General features: G+C 44.5%; 1 protein-coding gene across 2 annotated transcripts in view; it reads left to right on the top strand.

Moving 5' to 3' along the window:
• RPS6KA6 (ribosomal protein S6 kinase A6) overlaps positions 1-19,504 on the top strand; it is a 600,906-nt gene that overhangs the window by 462,018 nt on the left and 119,384 nt on the right. For both annotated transcript variants that reach the window (XM_086918765.1, XM_086918766.1), the window contains one exon: positions 13,280-13,441. In XM_086918765.1, the coding sequence (XP_086774891.1) occupies positions 13,280-13,441 (162 nt within the window). The remainder of the gene's footprint in view (positions 1-13,279; positions 13,442-19,504) is intronic.

Genomic DNA, 19,504 nt, shown 5'->3' with positions numbered 1-19,504 from the left:
AAAGTTTTGGAAACGGGTTAACAATTTCTGAAGGCCTTGCGGAGTCTTAGAAATCAAAAGCGTGTCGTCCGCAAAAAGCAGGGTAGGGATCCGCACTCCTCCGAGACAGGGGGCGTCGGCTGGTTCTTGCTGGAGATATTCCACCGCCCCATTCACATATAGTGAGAAGAGGGTGGGCGCTAGGACGCATCCCTGTCTCACACCCCTAGACACTGGGATTTTCTCTGTTAACTCTCCATTTCTTCCCCAGCGGACCTGAGCAAAGGTGTGGGCGTGAAGGCTAATAAGGAGGGACAAGATGAAGGGGAAAAGGAGCAGCGTATCATCTGCGTAAGATACGGGGACAAAGCCGTATCTACGCAACACTCCTGCCAGGGGTGCCACATAGATATTAAAGAGGAATGTCTGACATAATATCGACAGACAGAATATCGAAATACAAAAATATCGGAACAAAAATATCGACATCAAAAATATCGGAATCCTATCTTCATAAAGGTAAGTACAAAAATATCGAAAAAATAATATCTTAGTACAAAAATATCGGAATTAAAAATATCGTTTTTTTAAATGTATTAATAATAATGTAAAAATAATGTTAAAATACATATAATTTTACAAATATTAAATACAAATATTAAAAGAAAATTAAAACTAATATATATACATTTAAAATAAATAAAACACTTAATAATTTAATGTAATTTTTTTTTTTTTAATGTTATTAAATTGATTTAATGTATTTTTTTTTGTTTTTACCCTGTACGCCTGTACCCCAAAAACCCAAAACTGACCCTGAACCCTAAAAATATCCCTGTACCCCAAAAACCCAAAACTGACCCTGAACCCTAAAAATACCCCTTTTCCCAAAAACTGAAAACTGACCCTGAACCCTAAAAATACCCCTTTACCCAAAAACTGAAAACTGACCCTGAACCCTAAAAATACCCCTTTACCCAAAAACTGAAAACTGACCCTGAACCCTAAAAATACCCCTTTACCCAAGAACTGAAAACTGACCCTTATCCCTAAAAATACCCCTTTACCCAAAAACTGAAAACTGACCCTGAACCCTAAAAATACCCCTTTACCCCAAAACTGAAAACTGACCCTGAACCCTAAACATACCCCATACCCCTTTACCCAAAAACTGAAAACTGACCCTGAACCCTAAAAATACTCCTTTACCCAAGAACTGAAAACTGACCCTGAACCCTAAACATACCCCTTTACCCAAAAACTGAAAACTGACCCTGAACCCTAAAAATACCCCTTTACCCAAAAACTGAAAACTGACCCAGAACCCTAAAAATACCCCTTTACCTAAGAACTGAAAACTGACCCTGAACCCTAAAAATACCCCTTTACCCAAAAACTGAAAACAGACCCTGAACCCTAAAAATACTCCTTTACCCAAAATGTATTAATATTATTTAATTACCATTTAATTATTAATTAACAATAACAATAAAGTAAATATATTAGCACATTAGTTGTAAATAATTTAATTTAATAATTATTATTTTTCCCAATTAATTAATTAAGAATAAAAAAATATATATAAAAAAATTACTATAATTAATGTAATTAACTAATTAATATTAATTACCAACTAATTAATAATTAAAAATATGTACAAAAATATATTAATTAACTAATTAATATAAATTAATTACCATTTAATTATTAATTAAAATATGTACAAACATATATTAATCAATTAATTATTATTAAATAACTTCCCACCCTATTCCCCTATAAACCCATAACCCGCTACAGAACATATTTATCAATTAATCAATTAATTAAAATTTAATTCTCAATTATTTAATTAATAATTCCTACTAATTAATAATTAATTTAACATAATTAAATTACTTCCCACCCTATTCCCCTATAAACCCACAACCCGCTACAGTAGTAAAAGACAATATTTAATTAAATTACATTAAAAATAAATAATAAAACATAATAAATACAATATAATATACACTAAATTTATTTAAAAATTGATATTAGTAACATCGAAGTTATTTATTTCGATATTATTGACATCGATATTTACAACTTCGATATTACTGATATCATACTAATATCGATATTTAGACTGTCGATATTACTTACCTTCGATATTTTGTCCCATCGATATTTAAACTTCGATATTTTTGTATATCGATATTTAAAAATCGATATTTTGTCTGTGTACCATTACAGAGCGTGGGGCTCAGACATGAGCCCTGTGGCACCCCCTTAGAAATCTCAATTTCCGCCGAGCGATATGCACCCATGGTGACTCTCTGGGTGCGATCAGCTAGGAAACTCTTTAACCATTCAAGACCTTTGTTCTTAAGGCCAGCGCTCGACAACCGTTGAGTCAGGATGGAATGAGACACGGTGTCGAACGCTGCCGATAGATCTAGTAGAACCAAGATGACTGAAAGGCCCTTGTCCTGGTAGGCGTGGAGATCATCAGTAACAGACAGTAAGGTGGATTCTGTACTGTATTTGGGGCGGAATCCTGATTGGGATTCATCCAGGGCTTGTACTTGTTCAATATGTCCGGATAGGTGGCGATTGATATGTTTTTCTATAATTTTCCCCAAGAAAGGTAACGGGTAGATAGGTCTTAGATTTGTCAGGTCAGACCATGGTAAGGCGGTGTTTTTCCTTATGGGTCTGACAAGTGCTCGCTTCCATTCCTTGGGGACAATGCCTGAGGTGAGTGAGAGGTTTACTAATTCCGTGATCATTGGACTTAGTTGTTCATCCAATGTGGGCATTAATCTAGCAGGGATGGCATCCTCTGGACTCCCACTTTTAATCTGTTTTATAAGATTGGATCTTTCTTGAAGCGAAATAGGGGGAAAGCTGTCCAGAGATTGTGAGTCCGATATAAAATCTGTGAGATTAAGGTGGGGTGCCATATTAGTCAATGAAGCTTGATTCGTACATAGTATTATCATAAATTTTATAGATTTTATTAGTGAAGAAACAGGAAATTTCATCACACAGCTGTTGGGATGACATGTCAGGAGCTTCACATGCTGTGGGTTTAGCAAATGTTTGTAGTATTTGGAAGAGAACTCTAGGGAAGTTTCCAGCCTCTTGTATTTGGGTAGCAATATGTGCTTTCCGCGCACAACATATCGCTTTATGGTAAGAGGATAGTGCGCTCCAGTATTTATTCTTATCCTCTAGGAGATGGGATGTTCTCCATCTTTTTTCTAATTTCCTAGCTCATTGTTTGAGAGTTCTTAGATGATCAGAGAACCAAACTTCTTGCTTTTTGGCTGGCCTAGATTTAAAAAGCTTTAATGGGGCAATTATATCTATAACTTTCCTAGTTTCACCTTCGAATTTCTTAAGAGCTGTTTCAATATCATCCGAGGGTCGTAGGACAGGGAGGTTAACATTTTCTCTAAAAGTAGAATTAGTGACTTTATGCCACTGTCTACGGATGCAAGGTATGGTGATGGGGTGTGTGAGGTTGGGTGCCTGAAAAGGGGTAATAAATTCCACAATGAAATGGTCAGTCCAACTCACCTGAGTAGCAGGCGGGCACGAAATAGTCTGAACATTGGAAAAAATTAGGTCTAAAGTATGACCAGCCTGATGGGTGGGTCCATTATTCTTCAGTGTCAAACGTAAGGATGATAGGTCTGTTATTAGTGATTGTGCCTCATTACAGTCTGGTTTCTCACTGTGGACATTGAAATCTCCAACTAATGTGAACTCACTATCATTATTGATATTGAAGCCATTTAGGATATGATATGGTTTTATGCATTTTCCCTAGAGCTGAGAATTCAGCACATTCAAGCTATGGTCTCTGTGTTAGATATCAGTGTGGATGACTCTGAGGCTGTTGGGCATTCTGGCATCCTGCCCCTTAAGCATGCCAGACAGTATATGCAGGATCTGCACTGGGAACTAAAGTGCCAGTGGGCAGAGCACCAGTGGAATCTGTCAGATTATATCCAGATGTCAGAGCAGACTGCAAATATTCTGCAGTGATGGCTCCTGCAGCACAATTGGGTTAGTGGCAGATCCCTCTCTGTACCCCACTTGAATTGAACAGTGATGATGAATCCACCCCTTCTGGGTTGGGAAAGCCTCCAGGGAGAGGTGAAGATCAGAGGCTTCTGGTGTCCGGCAGAAGCTCAACTTTACTTCAGTTTGTTGGAGTGTCCGGCAATTTGCTTTCCTTCGAAGGCTTTCCTGCACACCAACAGAGGAAAGCTGGTGGAGATGCTCACAGACAATACCACCTCCATGTGGTACTGCAACAAGCAGGGCCAAGTGGGGCTTGAGTCCTGTATCAACACAAAAAGATGATGGACTGAATGCTGAACATTGTCAAACATCCACCCCAGTAAAAATATATGTGCCTATATCCATAGTTTTTGTGCTCACCATGCCATTCCAGTTTGAACCCAGCCATATGCAAATATGTATTTTCCCTGCTCCCCATGGGAACAGCGCAGCCCGAACTGCAAGGCATTTCCTCCCTGGACCTGAAACAAGCATCCTAGGACCGGTTTCAGGGTATCACCCCACATTAGCCAGGCTAGCAAGAATCCATTTGCATAGTGAGCATGGGAGCCACGTCTGGGTATACCTGTCTCACTTGGGGCGACTAGCAACACAAAAAGATGATGGACGGAAAACTGAACATTGTCTCTCCTCCTCTTGAAGAGCCTGGACTGCCAGAGAATTTCTCTGGTAGTGATCCACCTAGCAAGATCGCTAAAGAACACAGCTTGACGTGCTTGACACAGCTCACAGTGAGAAAGTGAGAACAGAAGCATTTTAAGGCATTTTTAAAGTTTGAATCTTAATTCTAATTATAGTTACTTTGAAGGGCTCCTTATTGTTGGCAGTAGTGGTGCATTTTACTGGCTGCAACATTGATATTCATCCTACCTGCCTTCACTAATACTGCATAACTCTATTAGGCGGTTGCGTCTCTCTCCGGTCCACCACGAGTTTTTCCCGCTTGAGTGGAGGGAGTTGGTGCGTAGAGGGAGAGGCTTTGGGCACTTCCGGTTTTCTGAGAAGTAGTGTGGAGGTTAGGGGTCTAGCTGTTGACCTCTCCTACATAAACGGACGGCTGGCACAACGTGCCTAAGGCAAGCCCATCTGTGCCCGTCCACACCTGGACGTCTCCAGGACTCAAGACCCCTGTTCGTCCTGCAGCAGATGTAGGTAATAAGTATTTGGTGAGATATACGACGCAAGAACTCCTAGGCTTCAGAAAAGATGACCTAGATAACTGCACTCTTTTACATAACACCATATTATGCATGACACTGGAAGGCCCCTTCACATGTAGATCATGCCGCTTTCAGAGCGTGAAACAAGCTACTCTTAATCTTAAGAGTATGATGCCCGGTGGGAGTAACTGTCAAAGTTGCCACCTCGACCAGACTGATTCCTCTTCCCTTATTCCTCTGGAATCTCAAAACTAGAATTGTCAATTATGTAATGTGAGCTGTGAGCTCTCTGTCAAAACAATCAACAGAAATATGGGACCTGTTCTCATCCAAACTTCCTGACATCGGGTCCCTAACGGAAACCTGGATAAAACCCAGCTCAAAACCAGCTATTGCTGTGGCTCTCCCGGAAGGATATCGGATCCAAAAGTTGAATAGAGCTTCCAGGATGGGGGGAGGGGGGGCGGGGGGGGGGGGGCTACTATCCATAAAGAGTCCATTAAAGTGTATATTCATTGATCAACTAAGTAATGACACTTTAGAAATTTTTGTTTTTAGAATAGACCAGCTCTCTCACCATTGCTGGAAAGGTGCTCTGGTCTATCGACCCCCAGGGTCCCTCTCTAATTTCTCGCTTCAACAAATGGAATTTTGATCTGGAGGGGAGGTACAATGGGAGTGAGGGAGGTGGGAAGGGAAAGACAGAAACGGAGTCCTAAGCATGATGATACAATGATGTGATGTGCCGGCGGAGATCTAATTAAGAACAAAGATAACCAGTAAGGAGAAGGTGTTTGTTTAAATTGATTTGTTGAACTGCTGAATGTATCATTCTGATATACTTCCTAATAAAGGTTTGGGGGAAAAAAAATGAAAAAAACAAATGTAATTTATTCTAGCACATGTGATTTCAACTAGCAACTTACTGCTTCTAGGCGATTTCAATATCCATAGCCAAAACATCACACACCAAGACACTGCTACCTTTCTGGCAGACCGAACCTTATTTGAATTAGGTAAGATCAATTGTGGGCCCACTCACATATAGGGACATACGCTAGATATTATCTTCACCAACTCCTCTAATTTCATCTGTGGTGCCACCTCTCCACTCACTTGGACAGACCATTCACTATTAGAGTTCTATATTAGGGGCCCGGGACACTTAACAATTCTCGTATTAATTCACCTAGGTGGAGTAGACAGTGGTACAAACTCACGCCTGAGGGTTTTCAAAATACTTTCCTTAGCCCTCAAAATTCTGAAAATGTGGATGAGTGCCAAGCTTATTTTAACTCTACCATCAAAACCACCATCGACCATTTGGTCCTGCTGAAAAAAATGCTCCAGCGTAGCCAGGCGTCCTCAGACAGATTGGTTCTCTCCCAATCTCTGAACAGAAAAGAGCAGTTGTAAAAAATTGGAAGGACTATGGCGTTTATCACATCACTCACAGGATAGAGAAAGATACAAACTAGTACTGGCCCAATACCATGGAAACATTAAATATGCTTGCAGAACCCATATAGCGCAAGAACTCGTACAAGCAGGGAATGCCCCTAAAACCTTCTATCAGATCTTAAGAACCTTCACCAACCCCAAGGCATGCGATAAAGAACAAATACTCACCCAAGCTCTATGTGACAAACTAGCAATACATTTTACCCCAAAAATTTAGTTGATCTACAACAAAATTATTGCAACTGGAAGCCCTCATATTGTATCCACGGCTAACCACCATGCAGTTGCAGACAATGCACAGAGGCTAGATACATTCACAGCACTCAAGCCCGAAGATGTAGAGACACTACTTAGAACTATAAAATCAGGTTTCCCACTGGACATCATCCCTGCTAAGATCACCTCTTTGCTGGCCAAGCAACTTGGAGCTCCTAACTGCTCTATAGAAAAGGGCATCCTCCCTTCCGCATGGAAAGCAGCACAAATAATTCCCATCCGGAAAAATCTTAAAGCCCCTATAGAAGATTTATCCAATTACTGACCCATTTCGTTATTACCTTTCCTGAGCAAGGTACTAGAAAAGCATACCAACACACATTTGTCTGATTTTGTTGAAGCCTCGAACTGCCTTGATTCATCTCAGACATAGTACGGAGACTGCTTTGATTGAAGTTATTGACAACATCAGAATGTCCCTAGACAACGGACAAGCGGTGCTACTGGTGTTGCTTGATTTATCGGCAGCCTTCAATACTATTTCCCATCAGACCGTGCTCAGGAGGCTTGGGGAAATGGCCTCCATGGGAGTGCTTTAAAATGGATGACGAGTTTGCTGTCTGACAGAACACAAACTATAAATCTTGGCCCATTCCGTTCAAAAACCACAAAATTGAGTAGGGGATTGCTGCAGGGATCATGCATGAGTCCCACCTTATTCAACATTTATGTTGCCCCCTTAGCGGGATTACTGAGGAATTTAGGTTTTGTCCCTATGTCTTATGCTGATGATACTCCGCTTCTACTCTCCTGTGACAAGAACAATCCTAATGCTCGGTCTAGCTTCTCGGAGGGTATGCGCGCCATTGTAAGCTGGATATGAAATAACTTTCTCCAGCTCAATGCAGGGAAAACTGAGATAATGCAGTTTGGCGAAGCAATGTTGAGGTGGTCCCCTGGGGAAGTGGTCAGAGGAAATGGGCACCACACCTACGCCTAAACTAGTGATAAAAAACGTGGGTGTCCGTTTGGACCAGAAGTTGACCATGAAAGAGCACGTTACATCGACTGTTGGGTCATGCTTTCACATGCTTGGTCTCCTAAGGTAGGTATTCCCTTTTCTGTCACTAAACACACGGAAAACACACTTATCCGGGTGCTAGTGTTAAGCCTGCTAGATTATTGTAATTCACTGATGATTTCAGCTAATGAAGCATCTATGAACAGGCTGCAAGTAGTTCAGAACATTGCTGCTCACCTGGTAGCTAATCGCCCACCTTTAATTGCTTCCTTGCCCCTTCTGTGACAGCTTCATGGCTGCCAGTGCAGATGCAGATCAGGTTTAAGATTTGTTGCAAAGTGCACAAACCTCTGAATGGCAAAGGCCCTAGCTACTTAGCAAAGAAACCTACCAACTACCTGCCGACTAGGTCTCTTCGATCAGGTTCCAGATCTCTCCTTGTAACTCCTCGATACAATAAGGAGCGCTTAGGAGGAAAATCTTTCTCCCACGTTGCCCCTACCCTCTGGAACGCACTCCTGGTGCACTTGCGATACTGTTCGGATCACTTACAGTTTAGAAAACTCCTTAAAACCCTATTGTTCTAATCTGTATCAATCTGTGGCTGGTAGCAAGCATTCCGTCAGCGTGGAGATACCCCTTGGAGGGTTATTCAGGCACTCTATAGGAAAATAAATCCAATCCAATCAGATGAACTTAGCCACTAACGCTTAGCAAATCACAAATGGTAGTTACACCTAGAGGAGGTGGAGGGCATCTTCCATCAATAGAGCTCCCGTCGTGACCTTTTGGCCACTGCAGAGAACACTAGATTGTTGGATTTCCTAAGGAGTCTTTCTCTGAGATGCATTTTTCCTTCAATAGAGACCCCGGTGTGACCTTTGGACACTGCAGAGAACACTAGATTGTTGGATTTCCTAAGGAGTCTTTCTCTAAGATGCATTCTGCCTAGAGTGGAACCTGGGACTCCTGTATTCCTTCCTGCTGCTGCCTTTCCTGTCCCAAGTTATGAAGATCAGGAACCACCTGACTCGTCATTCTACAGAAACTGGATAGGGCCATGAGTGTGTGGTACCCTGAACTCCTGCGCATGAGCATCTGCCCAGTGATAAAGTTTCTGCTTCAGGAGGATCTTCTGTTGCAGTAGCAGGGCAAGGTGTAGTACCCGGGCCTGCACAATAGGCCTCTCTATGCATAGAGGTTGAGCATTGGTAGCTGACTAAATTTAACCGTTCTCCTCAGGCTGTTAAGATCTTCTTGCTAGTGAGGCGTCCATCTATGAAATTGGTTTATGCCAGTCGTTAAAAAAAATGTGTGGCTCTGTATGGCATGTGCCGAATTGATCCACTACAAGCAAAATTATCGGCGGGTTTGTTGTTTCTTTGTCACTGGCACAGCAATGACTTGCTCTGGGCACTGATAAGGGCTGGTTGTAGGCTCTTTCTGCTTTTCTGCAGTTGCTGGATTAACTTTCTCTATTTAACTCACCTGTTGCGATGAGATTTTTAAAAGGTTTATTACACTTTTTTCTACCAAACTTTTTTTCTATACCACAGAAGGACTTAAATGTAGTTCCCACTTCATGTGCTGTTGAGCTGCTATGCGGTTGTCCATTAAGGGGCCTGACATTAAAAGTGGTTTTCTCATCACCATAACATCAAGTAGGCATGCTAGTGAGCTTCCTTTAACCCACCTTTTACTACATTTTTTCCGAATTAGTTGGTGTTGAGAACCCAAACTTCCTGTTTGTCAAAAGTGGTCACTCCATGTCATGTCAGTCAGGCTATCATTCCCTGGCTTTATTTGCTCCACCCCATTCCCGTAAGGAGGAAGGGATATTCCATTGTTTGGATCCTAAGAAGGCACTAAGCTTTTATGTAGATGGCACCAAAGAACATTGAGTCGGTGGCTAGATATTGGGTTTTCAGGGGGAAAGAGGCTAAGGAAGTCCAATAAAAGACCATGTCCCAGAGGATTGTTTTCAACATTTATTATCTGCTGCACACTGGATGAAAAACAGCCTCCAGAAGGCTTTCTGGCTCCTTTCACCATTGCTAAAGCTGCAACTCCTGCACTGGCATTGAGTTCCTGTCCTTGATACTTGTAATGCAAGTACATGGGGGTCGGTGCATATGTTCACAAAGCACTTCTGCCTCAACAGTGTGATCCGTTAAAAAGGGACTTTTGTCCACTCAGTCCGGCTGGACTTTGTCTTCTGAACCAGTTCAGACCCACCACATCAGAAGGTATGGCTATTGTATCTATTCACAAGGTAAGGAATCTGCGGTTAGAAGTACCCATCAGAAGAACAAGTTACCTCTTTTTGGTGGGAACTCTATTCAACCGCAGATTCCTCACTGACCTTCCTTGTTGTATTGACTGAACTTTTTTCCCTTTAAAAAGGTCCCAATATATAACTTTGTACACTGACCATTGCAAATTTGCTGAGAGACTTTGTATCTGAGTGTGTGGAGAGCATAAGAAAGCAACTGACATGACTGAGCATGGGTGGCACTTGTATGTGGTAGCACTTGTCACTTCAAGAGCAGAAAGGAGCTGGTGCGGAATCACACAGTGTCACCTACTGGTGCACAGAAAGACTGCTTTGAAGTTTCTGAATACAGTCCGACACCTGTGGAATGTTTACGAGGTGAGGAATCTGCATTTAGATAGAGTATCCACCAGAAAGACTGTTTCTGAAGATAAAGCAACTTTTTCCTCTGCGTTTGAGCTCGCTTTAGAAGTCATGAATTTGGCAAATTCATTCCATAGGAGTTCAATTAGAGAACCGCAATATTATATTAAAACGAAGATTAACCTTCATCACCCTTATTTGACTGACGTAGTTTTTTGTAAATAGTGAAGGGTACCGTCAGAAAGCATTAAAAAACTGATGGTGTAATAAGTAACCACTCCTCCAAACAAATGTGATATGTCTCACGTAAATGTCATAGATCGTAATGATGATTACCTTCCACTGTTCCGACTTATTACACTTCCTTTGAAGTAGCAGAGACAAGGCACTAACATGCTAATTTAGTGTTTTATTTGTAGAATGTATGGCTGCCTATGTAGTGTTACTATATGCTTACCCTCTCTGGCAGTGAAAATTCATCTGCCTTTTGCATTCTCACCATTGGATGGTAATTGTTTTTTTTCCATCAAAAAAATCAAAGGCTGATATGTCTCTCTCTATTTCCTCATATTAATGTACCAATGACCTGCTGCTTGTGAATTGTGAAGTTAAAAAAGGCATGCCCTTGCCCTCCCTGAAGAGTACAGTTGTTATAGTTGGAACTTCCGTAGACTCATGCATACGCAATGCTAATTATTTATGTGCTGGGCTTTCCCATATTGTTTTTTTACCTGGTTCTGGTAGTCTCAAATGGGACTTTTTGTTTGGTATGTAGGCATGGAAAATGAATTGCGTCTTAGCTGCTGGGCTCTTTCTCACTAGCTTGAAGGAAAGAAATAATCAAGTTTAAAACTCCCAGTCCAGCCTTTAATTATGAGGATCTTAGGATCCTTCCCTCTTTTCTTGTTATGTGAAGTAAACTAATATACCATGCCACAAACTCTGTTGGATCGCAGAAAAATCTCTTCTTAAAGTCAATAAAACGATATCTAAACAAAAAGATGCTTCTCAGTGCAAGCTGCACTGACCTAGAACGAACTGCCATTAGTTATTCAGGAGGACACTTTGGTTACCTGCTTGATCACTTGTTCTTGTCACTAATGCAAATAGACACAGCTTGGGCGGTACATGCTTTAGAAGCTTCTTAGTAAGTTAACCATATTCAGAATTCCTGTTCTGCTCACTCACACCCTTTCTTTTCTGACTGAGATTTATTCTCTCTCTAAGGCATGTGTCACATAAAAGGTCCTTCCGCCCTTCACGGACTTTCCTGTATTTGTAGTTTAAATGTTTTTGTTGCAGCTGAAATATACAGGCACTGGTGAGGTTTACAATATTGACTTAGGGTGCTTAGTGTATTGTTGGCCATATTTCTCGTAAACATGCTATCTGAGAAACATCTTCTATCAACTGTTCCTAAGAGAACCCAGCTGAGCATTTTTTCCCTATAACATGCACGATTAACTGCTTAGCCCCTCATTAGATAATTCTTGTATTTCTGATTAAGGTAGAAACCAGAGTTTTAGCCTGGATCCCGACAGACACAAGGAAAACAATCACCCAGGCCCTAGTCGGGAGCAGACTCGACTACGGAGCGCCCTCTACGCAGGCACCCCGACCAAGCTCATCAACAGACTGCAAAGAATCCAGAATGCCTCTGCACGCCTGATCCTTGAAGTTCCGCGCCGCGACCACATAACCCCCCACCTCAAGAACCTGTACTGGCTCCCTATCGACAAAAGGATCTCCTTCAGGCTCCTGAACCACGCACACAAGGCACTCCACAAGACCGGCCCAGCCTACCTCAACAGTCGACTCTCCTACGCACCCAACAGGAAACTCCGCTCTGCAGACCTCTCCCTGGCTACCGTCCCACGCATCCGTAGAACCACAGCCGGAGGCAGATCCTTCTCCCGCCGCACCGCCACAACCTGGAACACCCTCCCCTTCATCCTACGACAAACGGAAGACCTTCTAACCTTCAGGAGACAACTCAAGACCTGGCTGTTCGACCAGTAGCAACAGCACCCGCCTTCTCCCCTCTCTCAGCATGTAGTGACCTCTACAAATTAATGATTGATTGATTGATTATAATTACATACTTGGGAGAAATATACTCCTCAGATGGTTATCCCCGTCACTTGTCACCAGAATTCTGGCAAGTGTGAACACAGTATTTACCAGGTGCAGAATTTCCCACTGCATTATCGAGTAATTCATTTATACGCCGAACCTAAATCTCATAAATTTTAACGTCTGTAACAATTTAGTCTAGTTCTTGCATCCCTGTCATGTTTTAATAGACCACCATTTCTCAAGATCTTTTAGTGGCCGCACTTGTTTATTAGTGAGTGGGCAAGATTGCTATGTAAACGTCATGTGTTTGAATCCAGGCAGACTCAGCCTTCCTTACTACTGAGGTACTAAGATTGAGTACCATTAATTTGGGTATTAGCAGCAACTATAAATTAATTGTATTTCTTATTAAAAACATCCAGCAACATCGGTGCACACCTTCACCGTCATTAGATAATATGCCCTCTTCCTGTAATAACACCATGGGAAGTCTGGCATATTTCCTTGCTAGTATCTTAAATGTATCTTGAAGGTTCACTTTAATAAATCCATTTTTTGCATTTTGACAGATGTGTTTATGCTTTTACCTTCCGAGGTGCCATTTGGTTCGCTGTCTAAATGTTTTAACTTATTTCCTCATTTTGTTTCCTTTTGCAGGTGTATGATGACAATGGCAAATATGTGTATCTCGTTACTGAATTGATGAAGGGAGGAGAGTTGCTAGATCGGATTCTCCGACAGAAGTACTTTTCTGAGCGGGAAGCAAGCGCTGTGTTATACACAATAACTAAAACCGTAGACTATTTACACTGTCAAGGAGTAAGTGAGCCACATTAATCTTACCCTTGTTTTCCATAGCATGTTGCTAATTAGTGAAATTGCAAATTCAGAAATATTTGTGCAGCTGTAATTGCACTGGAAAGTTGATATTTGTATAGTGCACTACAGATTTAATGCTCCAGAGATTAGTGCGACTTTGAGAGTATTTTAGTCAAGGACATTTACTCATCCTCAAAAGAATGAAAGTGAAGTAAGTTCTATTTTGATTAAAGCCTTTGGGAAAATCAGATTGTATACTGCTATCTCCAGCAGATACGCTTGATACTTCCCACTCACTTGCTTTCATTAGGGAACCTGCCTTCTCTCACTGGCTTCTCCAGTGACCTGTTGCTTGCAAGGCAGATGGTCTCTAAAACGAGAAAGAGAAAATGAGAGGGCAGGTAAGCGGGGTACAAAAGAAAGGGATGTGAATGAAAGAAATGGTGAGAGGAAGCGAGTCAAGAAAGGAGGAAGGCACAGCTTGAGTTTACCAGTGAGGAAGGCAAGTAAGGAAGGCGTGGAGGTATTCGAATGAGAAAGGAAGGAGAATTAACGATGGAAAAGAAGTGATAAATGGGGAAAGGGAGAAGAATGAATAAATCATGCTGTCAAAAGATGATGGGAAGACCGATGGGTGTAAGGAATAGTAGGAGCAAAAGTGACTAGGGTTGCCTCCTCTCTCCATGCCATCATGATACCATGTTTCTACTCCTGGGCTTTGGTTTCGTAGTCTAAAACATACATATAAGAGTATTCTTGATTTACTTTCACTAAACCTATTGGACTTAGGCAATATGTTTTAATAGTCAAGCCCAGGACTTTAAGGATGTCTTCTTGACAAAAATATCGAGTGTTAATTCCTGCCTTCAGTAGCTGATAAAAATTACGTTTCATTTCCATTAAATTCAGCAGCACTTAAAAGCAGTCCTAACACCATTAATGAGAAATATTAAAAGCAATTTTGAATGGAGAAAAATGCAGATGGAGAACTTACCATTTTAGGGGTCTGATACAACCTGCTTTAGCAGTCGTATGACAGACCTATTGATTCTAATCGGTACCATTTACTTAGAGTGGGCCCTGAGTTAGCCTCATGATCCTGATTAGATGGCTTTAATGTTTAACTAGGGTGTCCGCTTTTGATTCAGTGGCGTTTCCCCCCATTATTTTGATGGTCCTGTCCAGAAGCATTTTGCTCTGACAGTTTTCTGAGTGGATGAGTAGTATCCTTCTGCTGCTAACTTGATGGGAGTTTTTGTAGGCTTATGTGCCCTGAATCTCCACACTCTGTGTTTCAGATAGCAATTTTAGGCAATATACGTACAAACAACGAGCTAATGTCTCTCAAACAATATTCCAAACCTCACCAGCTCTCGCATATTTTAGCTGTGACAAAATGCAATTAAGCTATAAAATATAGGAACGCCCGTGAATGGCCCAAGGACCTTTTATGTGAAAAATTACTTAGTGAGAAAGTATGTCTCCACTAGAATGACAAGTAAGCGTGAGAGCGCAAAATCCGTTCCACTCGCGGATTTCGCGGATTTTTGGTAAATCCGCAATCCGCGAACTCCCGTGAATTTACCGAAAATCCGCGAATCCGCGAGCGGCGGATTCGGGGGGCAAAAGTTCAAGCCTTCAAGCTTGAAGCTGTTGTTCTAACAATTTTAGGATGGCGCCGGCAAGCTGCCAGCGCCATCCTAAAATAGTTACTAAGTTAGCTTCAACAGGAAGCACAGGAAGCACTAATAGATAAAATAAAGCAGGTGCTCGAGCACCTGCCTTATTTTATCTAATAGTGAAGCTGATTTAGTAACTATTTTAGGATGGCGCTGGCATCTTACCAGCGCCATCCTAAAATAGTTACAGGAAGATGATGGATGGACAGCTCACTCAAGGGAGCGTCGTCGAGGCTGGGCAGGTGTGCCTTCTTCCCAAATTTACGTCGAAAATCAGCTGTGATGCTGGATAGAGGCCTTTGCATCCTTGACTTTCACAAGCGCAATCCTCGTGCTGTTCCTGTGACCAGGAGCTTCTTTCTCTTGATCTGCTGCTCTGAGAGGCAACCTGATCTACCGACCCCCGGGACCACGCACACAATTCAGCGAGGACATCGCCGACTTCGTCAGCCCGCATGCCCTCCCCTCCGCTGACTACATCCTCCTGGGGGACCTCAACTTCCACCTGGAGAACAACAACGACCGCAACACCATCACCCTGCTCGACAACCTCGCCAACCTCGGACTCAAGCAACTGGTGTCCACCCCCACCCACCTCGCCGGACATACACTCGACGCCGTCTTCTCATCCAGCAAAGACATCGCCTTCAGCCACGCCACTGGACTCCACTGGATGGACCACAGCTGCGTCCACTTCACCTTCAGAAAAACGACGATCCACCACCACCAGCAACAGGTTGCTCGTAGAAGCTGGAACAAGATCACATCCGACCAGCTCGCCGCTTCCCTGAACCAGCACCCTCCCGCCAGCTCAGCGAACCCCAGCCAGGCCACCGACAACCTCACGAAGTGGATCAGCTACTGCGCGGACGAACTCGCCCCACTGAGGACCCCGCCCAGCAGACCCGGCAGCAAGAAGGCCCCATGGTTCACCGACGAACTCAAGAGCTCCAAGAAGAACTGCTGAGCCCTCGAGAAAGCCTGGAGAAGGGAACCAACACCGTACAACATGACCACCCTCAAGCTTGCCACCCGGAAACACCACCAACTGATCCGCGCCACCAAGAAAACTGCATTCAAGGACCGGCTGGACAACAACGCACACAATTGCAAGGAACTCTTCAACATCGTGAAAGAGCTCTCCAACCCCAACGCCGGAAACAACGACATCACCCCATCGCAAGACCTCTGCAATTCCCTCGCCTCCAACTTCCACAACAAGATCGCGGACATACACAACAGCTTCAGCACTCAACCGACGCACGCCACGACCGAACCACCGCCCCCCACCACCACCATCCGCGCCTGGACTCTGATCAGCACCGAAGACACCGTCCGCATGATGAACTCCATCCACTCCGGATCTCCGACCGACCCCTGCCCTCACCACGTCTTCAACAAGGCTGACGCTGTCATCGCACCCTACCTGCGGGACATCATCAACACCTCCTTCGACACCGCCACCTTCCCGGAGAGCTGGAAGCACGCCGAACTCAGCGCCCTACTAAAGAAACCCCATCTAGCTCCTCCCGTTCCCAGCCAAAGTCATCGAGAAGACAGTCAACAAACAGCTGGACGCCTTCCTCGAGACGAACGGATCCCTCGACCCCTCACAGTCTGGCTTCCGAGCCAACCACAGCACCGAGACCGCCCTCATCACTGCCACCGGATACATCCGAGCCCTGATGGACAACGGAGAAACAGCAGCCCTCATCCTCCTAGACCTCTCCGCGGCATTCGACACTGTCTGCCACCGCACCCTAGTGAAGCGCCTCAGCAACGTCGGAATCCAGGAGAAGGCTCTGGAATGGATCATCTCCTTCCTCGACGGAAGAACACAGAGAGTCCGTCTACCACTGTACAAGTCAGAGGCCACCGAAGTCATCTGCGGCGTCCCTCAAGGATCCTCGCTGAGCCCCACCCTCTTCAACGTCTACATGAGCCCCCTCGCGGCCATCGCACGCCAACACAACCTCAACATCATCTCGTACGCTGACGACACCCAGCTGATCCTCTCCCTGACCAACGACCCCGCCGCCGCCAGAGCCAACCTTCACGAAGGAATGAAAGACGTAGCCGAGTGGATGACGACCAGCCGCCTGAAACTGAACTCAGACAAGACGGAAGTCCTCATCCTGGGTTCCTCGCCTTCCGCCTCGGACGACTCCTGGTGGCCCCCTGCCCTGGGCACCGCACCCAAATCGACAGACCACGCACGCAACCTGGGCTACATCTTGGACTCCTCCCTCACCATGACCAGACAAGTCAACGCCGTCTCCTCGTCATGCTTCAACATCCTGCGCATGCTACGGAAGATCTTCCGGTGGATCCCCACCGAGACCAGGAAGTTGGTCACCCAGGCCCTCGTCACCAGCCGACTGGACTACGGCAACGCCCTCTACGCCGAACCACCGCCAAGCTCCAGAAGAGACTCCAGCGGATCCAGAACGCCTCAGCTAGACTCATCCTCGACATCCCACGACACAGCCACATCTCCGGACATCTGAGAGACCTGCACTGGCTCCCCGTCAACAAAAGAATCACCTTCTGTCTCCTCACCCACGCACACAAAGCCCTACACGATCAAGGCCCGAGCTACCTCAACAACCGCATCAACTTCTACGCTCCCAAACGCCATCTCCGATCAGCCAGTCACGCCCTCGCCGCCGTCCCCCGCATCCGAAGAACGACAACAGGAGGAAGGTCCTTCTCCTACCTGGCCGCCAGGACCTGGAACTCCCTCCCGACCGACCTGCGCCTGACCCAGGACCACCTCTCCTTCAGGAAGAAGCTCAAGACCTGGCTGTTCGAGCAGTAGCGGCACACCCCCCCCCCCCCAAGCACCTTGAGACCCTCCGGGTAAGAAGTGCGCTCTATAAATGTCTTTGATTGATTGATTGATTGATTGATCGGTCTCTGACCTTTTATACACACAAGAGGCATGTGAACTCACATGGAAGCCCCGCCAGTTTGGCCCCGCTCACACACTCGCGGTGTGCACAGTCTTCCCGCCATTTACCCACTATGATGGACAGCTCACTCAAGGGACCCCTGCGCCCTTCGGGACGATTGCATAGTAACACACACATGGTAGCTGGAACTAGTTGAAGCTCAAATTCAGTGACTCATTCATCAGCCCAAAAACATTTGTGAGATTTGTCGAGGCCGCACAGAAGACCCCCCCCCCGCCCCCCATTAAAAAAATCCACTAATCCGCAAATTCGCGGATTTTGCGGATTCGCGAATCCGCAAATCCACAAATTCGCGAATCGTGGATCGGCGAAATCCGCCCATGACTAATGACAAGGGAATGTGTGAGCAGAACAGGATATCTGAATATGGTTAACCTACTAAGACGTTTATATAGCATATATCACCCAAAACAATCTCTCTGCATTAGTGACTAGCACAAATGCTGAAGCAAATGTCTAAAAGAGGTAACCAAAGAGACCTTCTGAATCATTAATGGAACTTCATTCAAGGTCAGTGCTGCTTGACTAATTCCAATAGATACTGAACCGAAGACCAACTTGAACAAGCCAACGTCTTCTAGCATAAAATGAATCTGTGGTCTCAAAAATATGAGTAGTTCACTGCTACATGAAAAATGTATGAGTCTAATCAGCTGTAGTTATTTGTTTGTTACTGTGGCCGATTTCAAGATTTCTACAGCTTAACAGTTCCTTGGGACATATACGTTCACTTTATTTATAACCAAATTTGATAGAATGAAGAGTGAATACATCAGAATGGAAGCTGATTCTAAAATTACAAAAAGGAGAAATATGAAAAAGGTTGGAATTGAAATTAAGTCAATTAAGGTGCAGCTGGGGGGCATTCTGTCAAGACCTGAGGGGTGAGGAAGGACCCTACCCGACTGGAGGACCATCGTTGGATGCTGGGGGGGTACGCCGTCAGTTTACTCCCGCCGCCGGTGCCACCATCAAGCCCGGCCGCTGTGGGGAGGAACTACGGTTCCCAGCGACCCCTGCGCCGGATCCCCGACGCCCACTTCCTGCCTTGCGCTCCCGGAGGAGCATAAACTCTCGTGGCTTCCTCCGCGTCGCGGACGCGCGCGGACGGCGCCGGGCGGAGCCGGGGCAGAGGGCGGGCCGTCTGTGGCCGTCCGGGGACGACAGAGGACAGGACAGGCCATACCCCTTGGTCGTTAACATGGGGAAACGCAAGCTATTGAGACAGGAGAATGACTGTGAAGGTAAGGTGGCTAAGAAACAGGATACGATAATCTCTTACCTAACCTCTGCCGCAGGGGCTCTAAATGAGGAAATTGCTATTGCTAAAAAGGAATTAGGCCTGGGTGCTACAGATACATCTCCCATTGTGTTAGACCAGGCTCTACCACCAGTTTGTGTCCTCCCTATCC

This window comes from Lissotriton vulgaris, chromosome 4_1, assembly GCF_964263255.1.
Source record: "Lissotriton vulgaris chromosome 4_1, aLisVul1.2, whole genome shotgun sequence".
NCBI lineage: Eukaryota > Metazoa > Chordata > Amphibia > Caudata > Salamandridae > Lissotriton > Lissotriton vulgaris.
The sequence above is the reverse complement of the archived record's forward strand: the minus strand, read 5'-3'. Positions and strand labels throughout refer to the sequence as shown.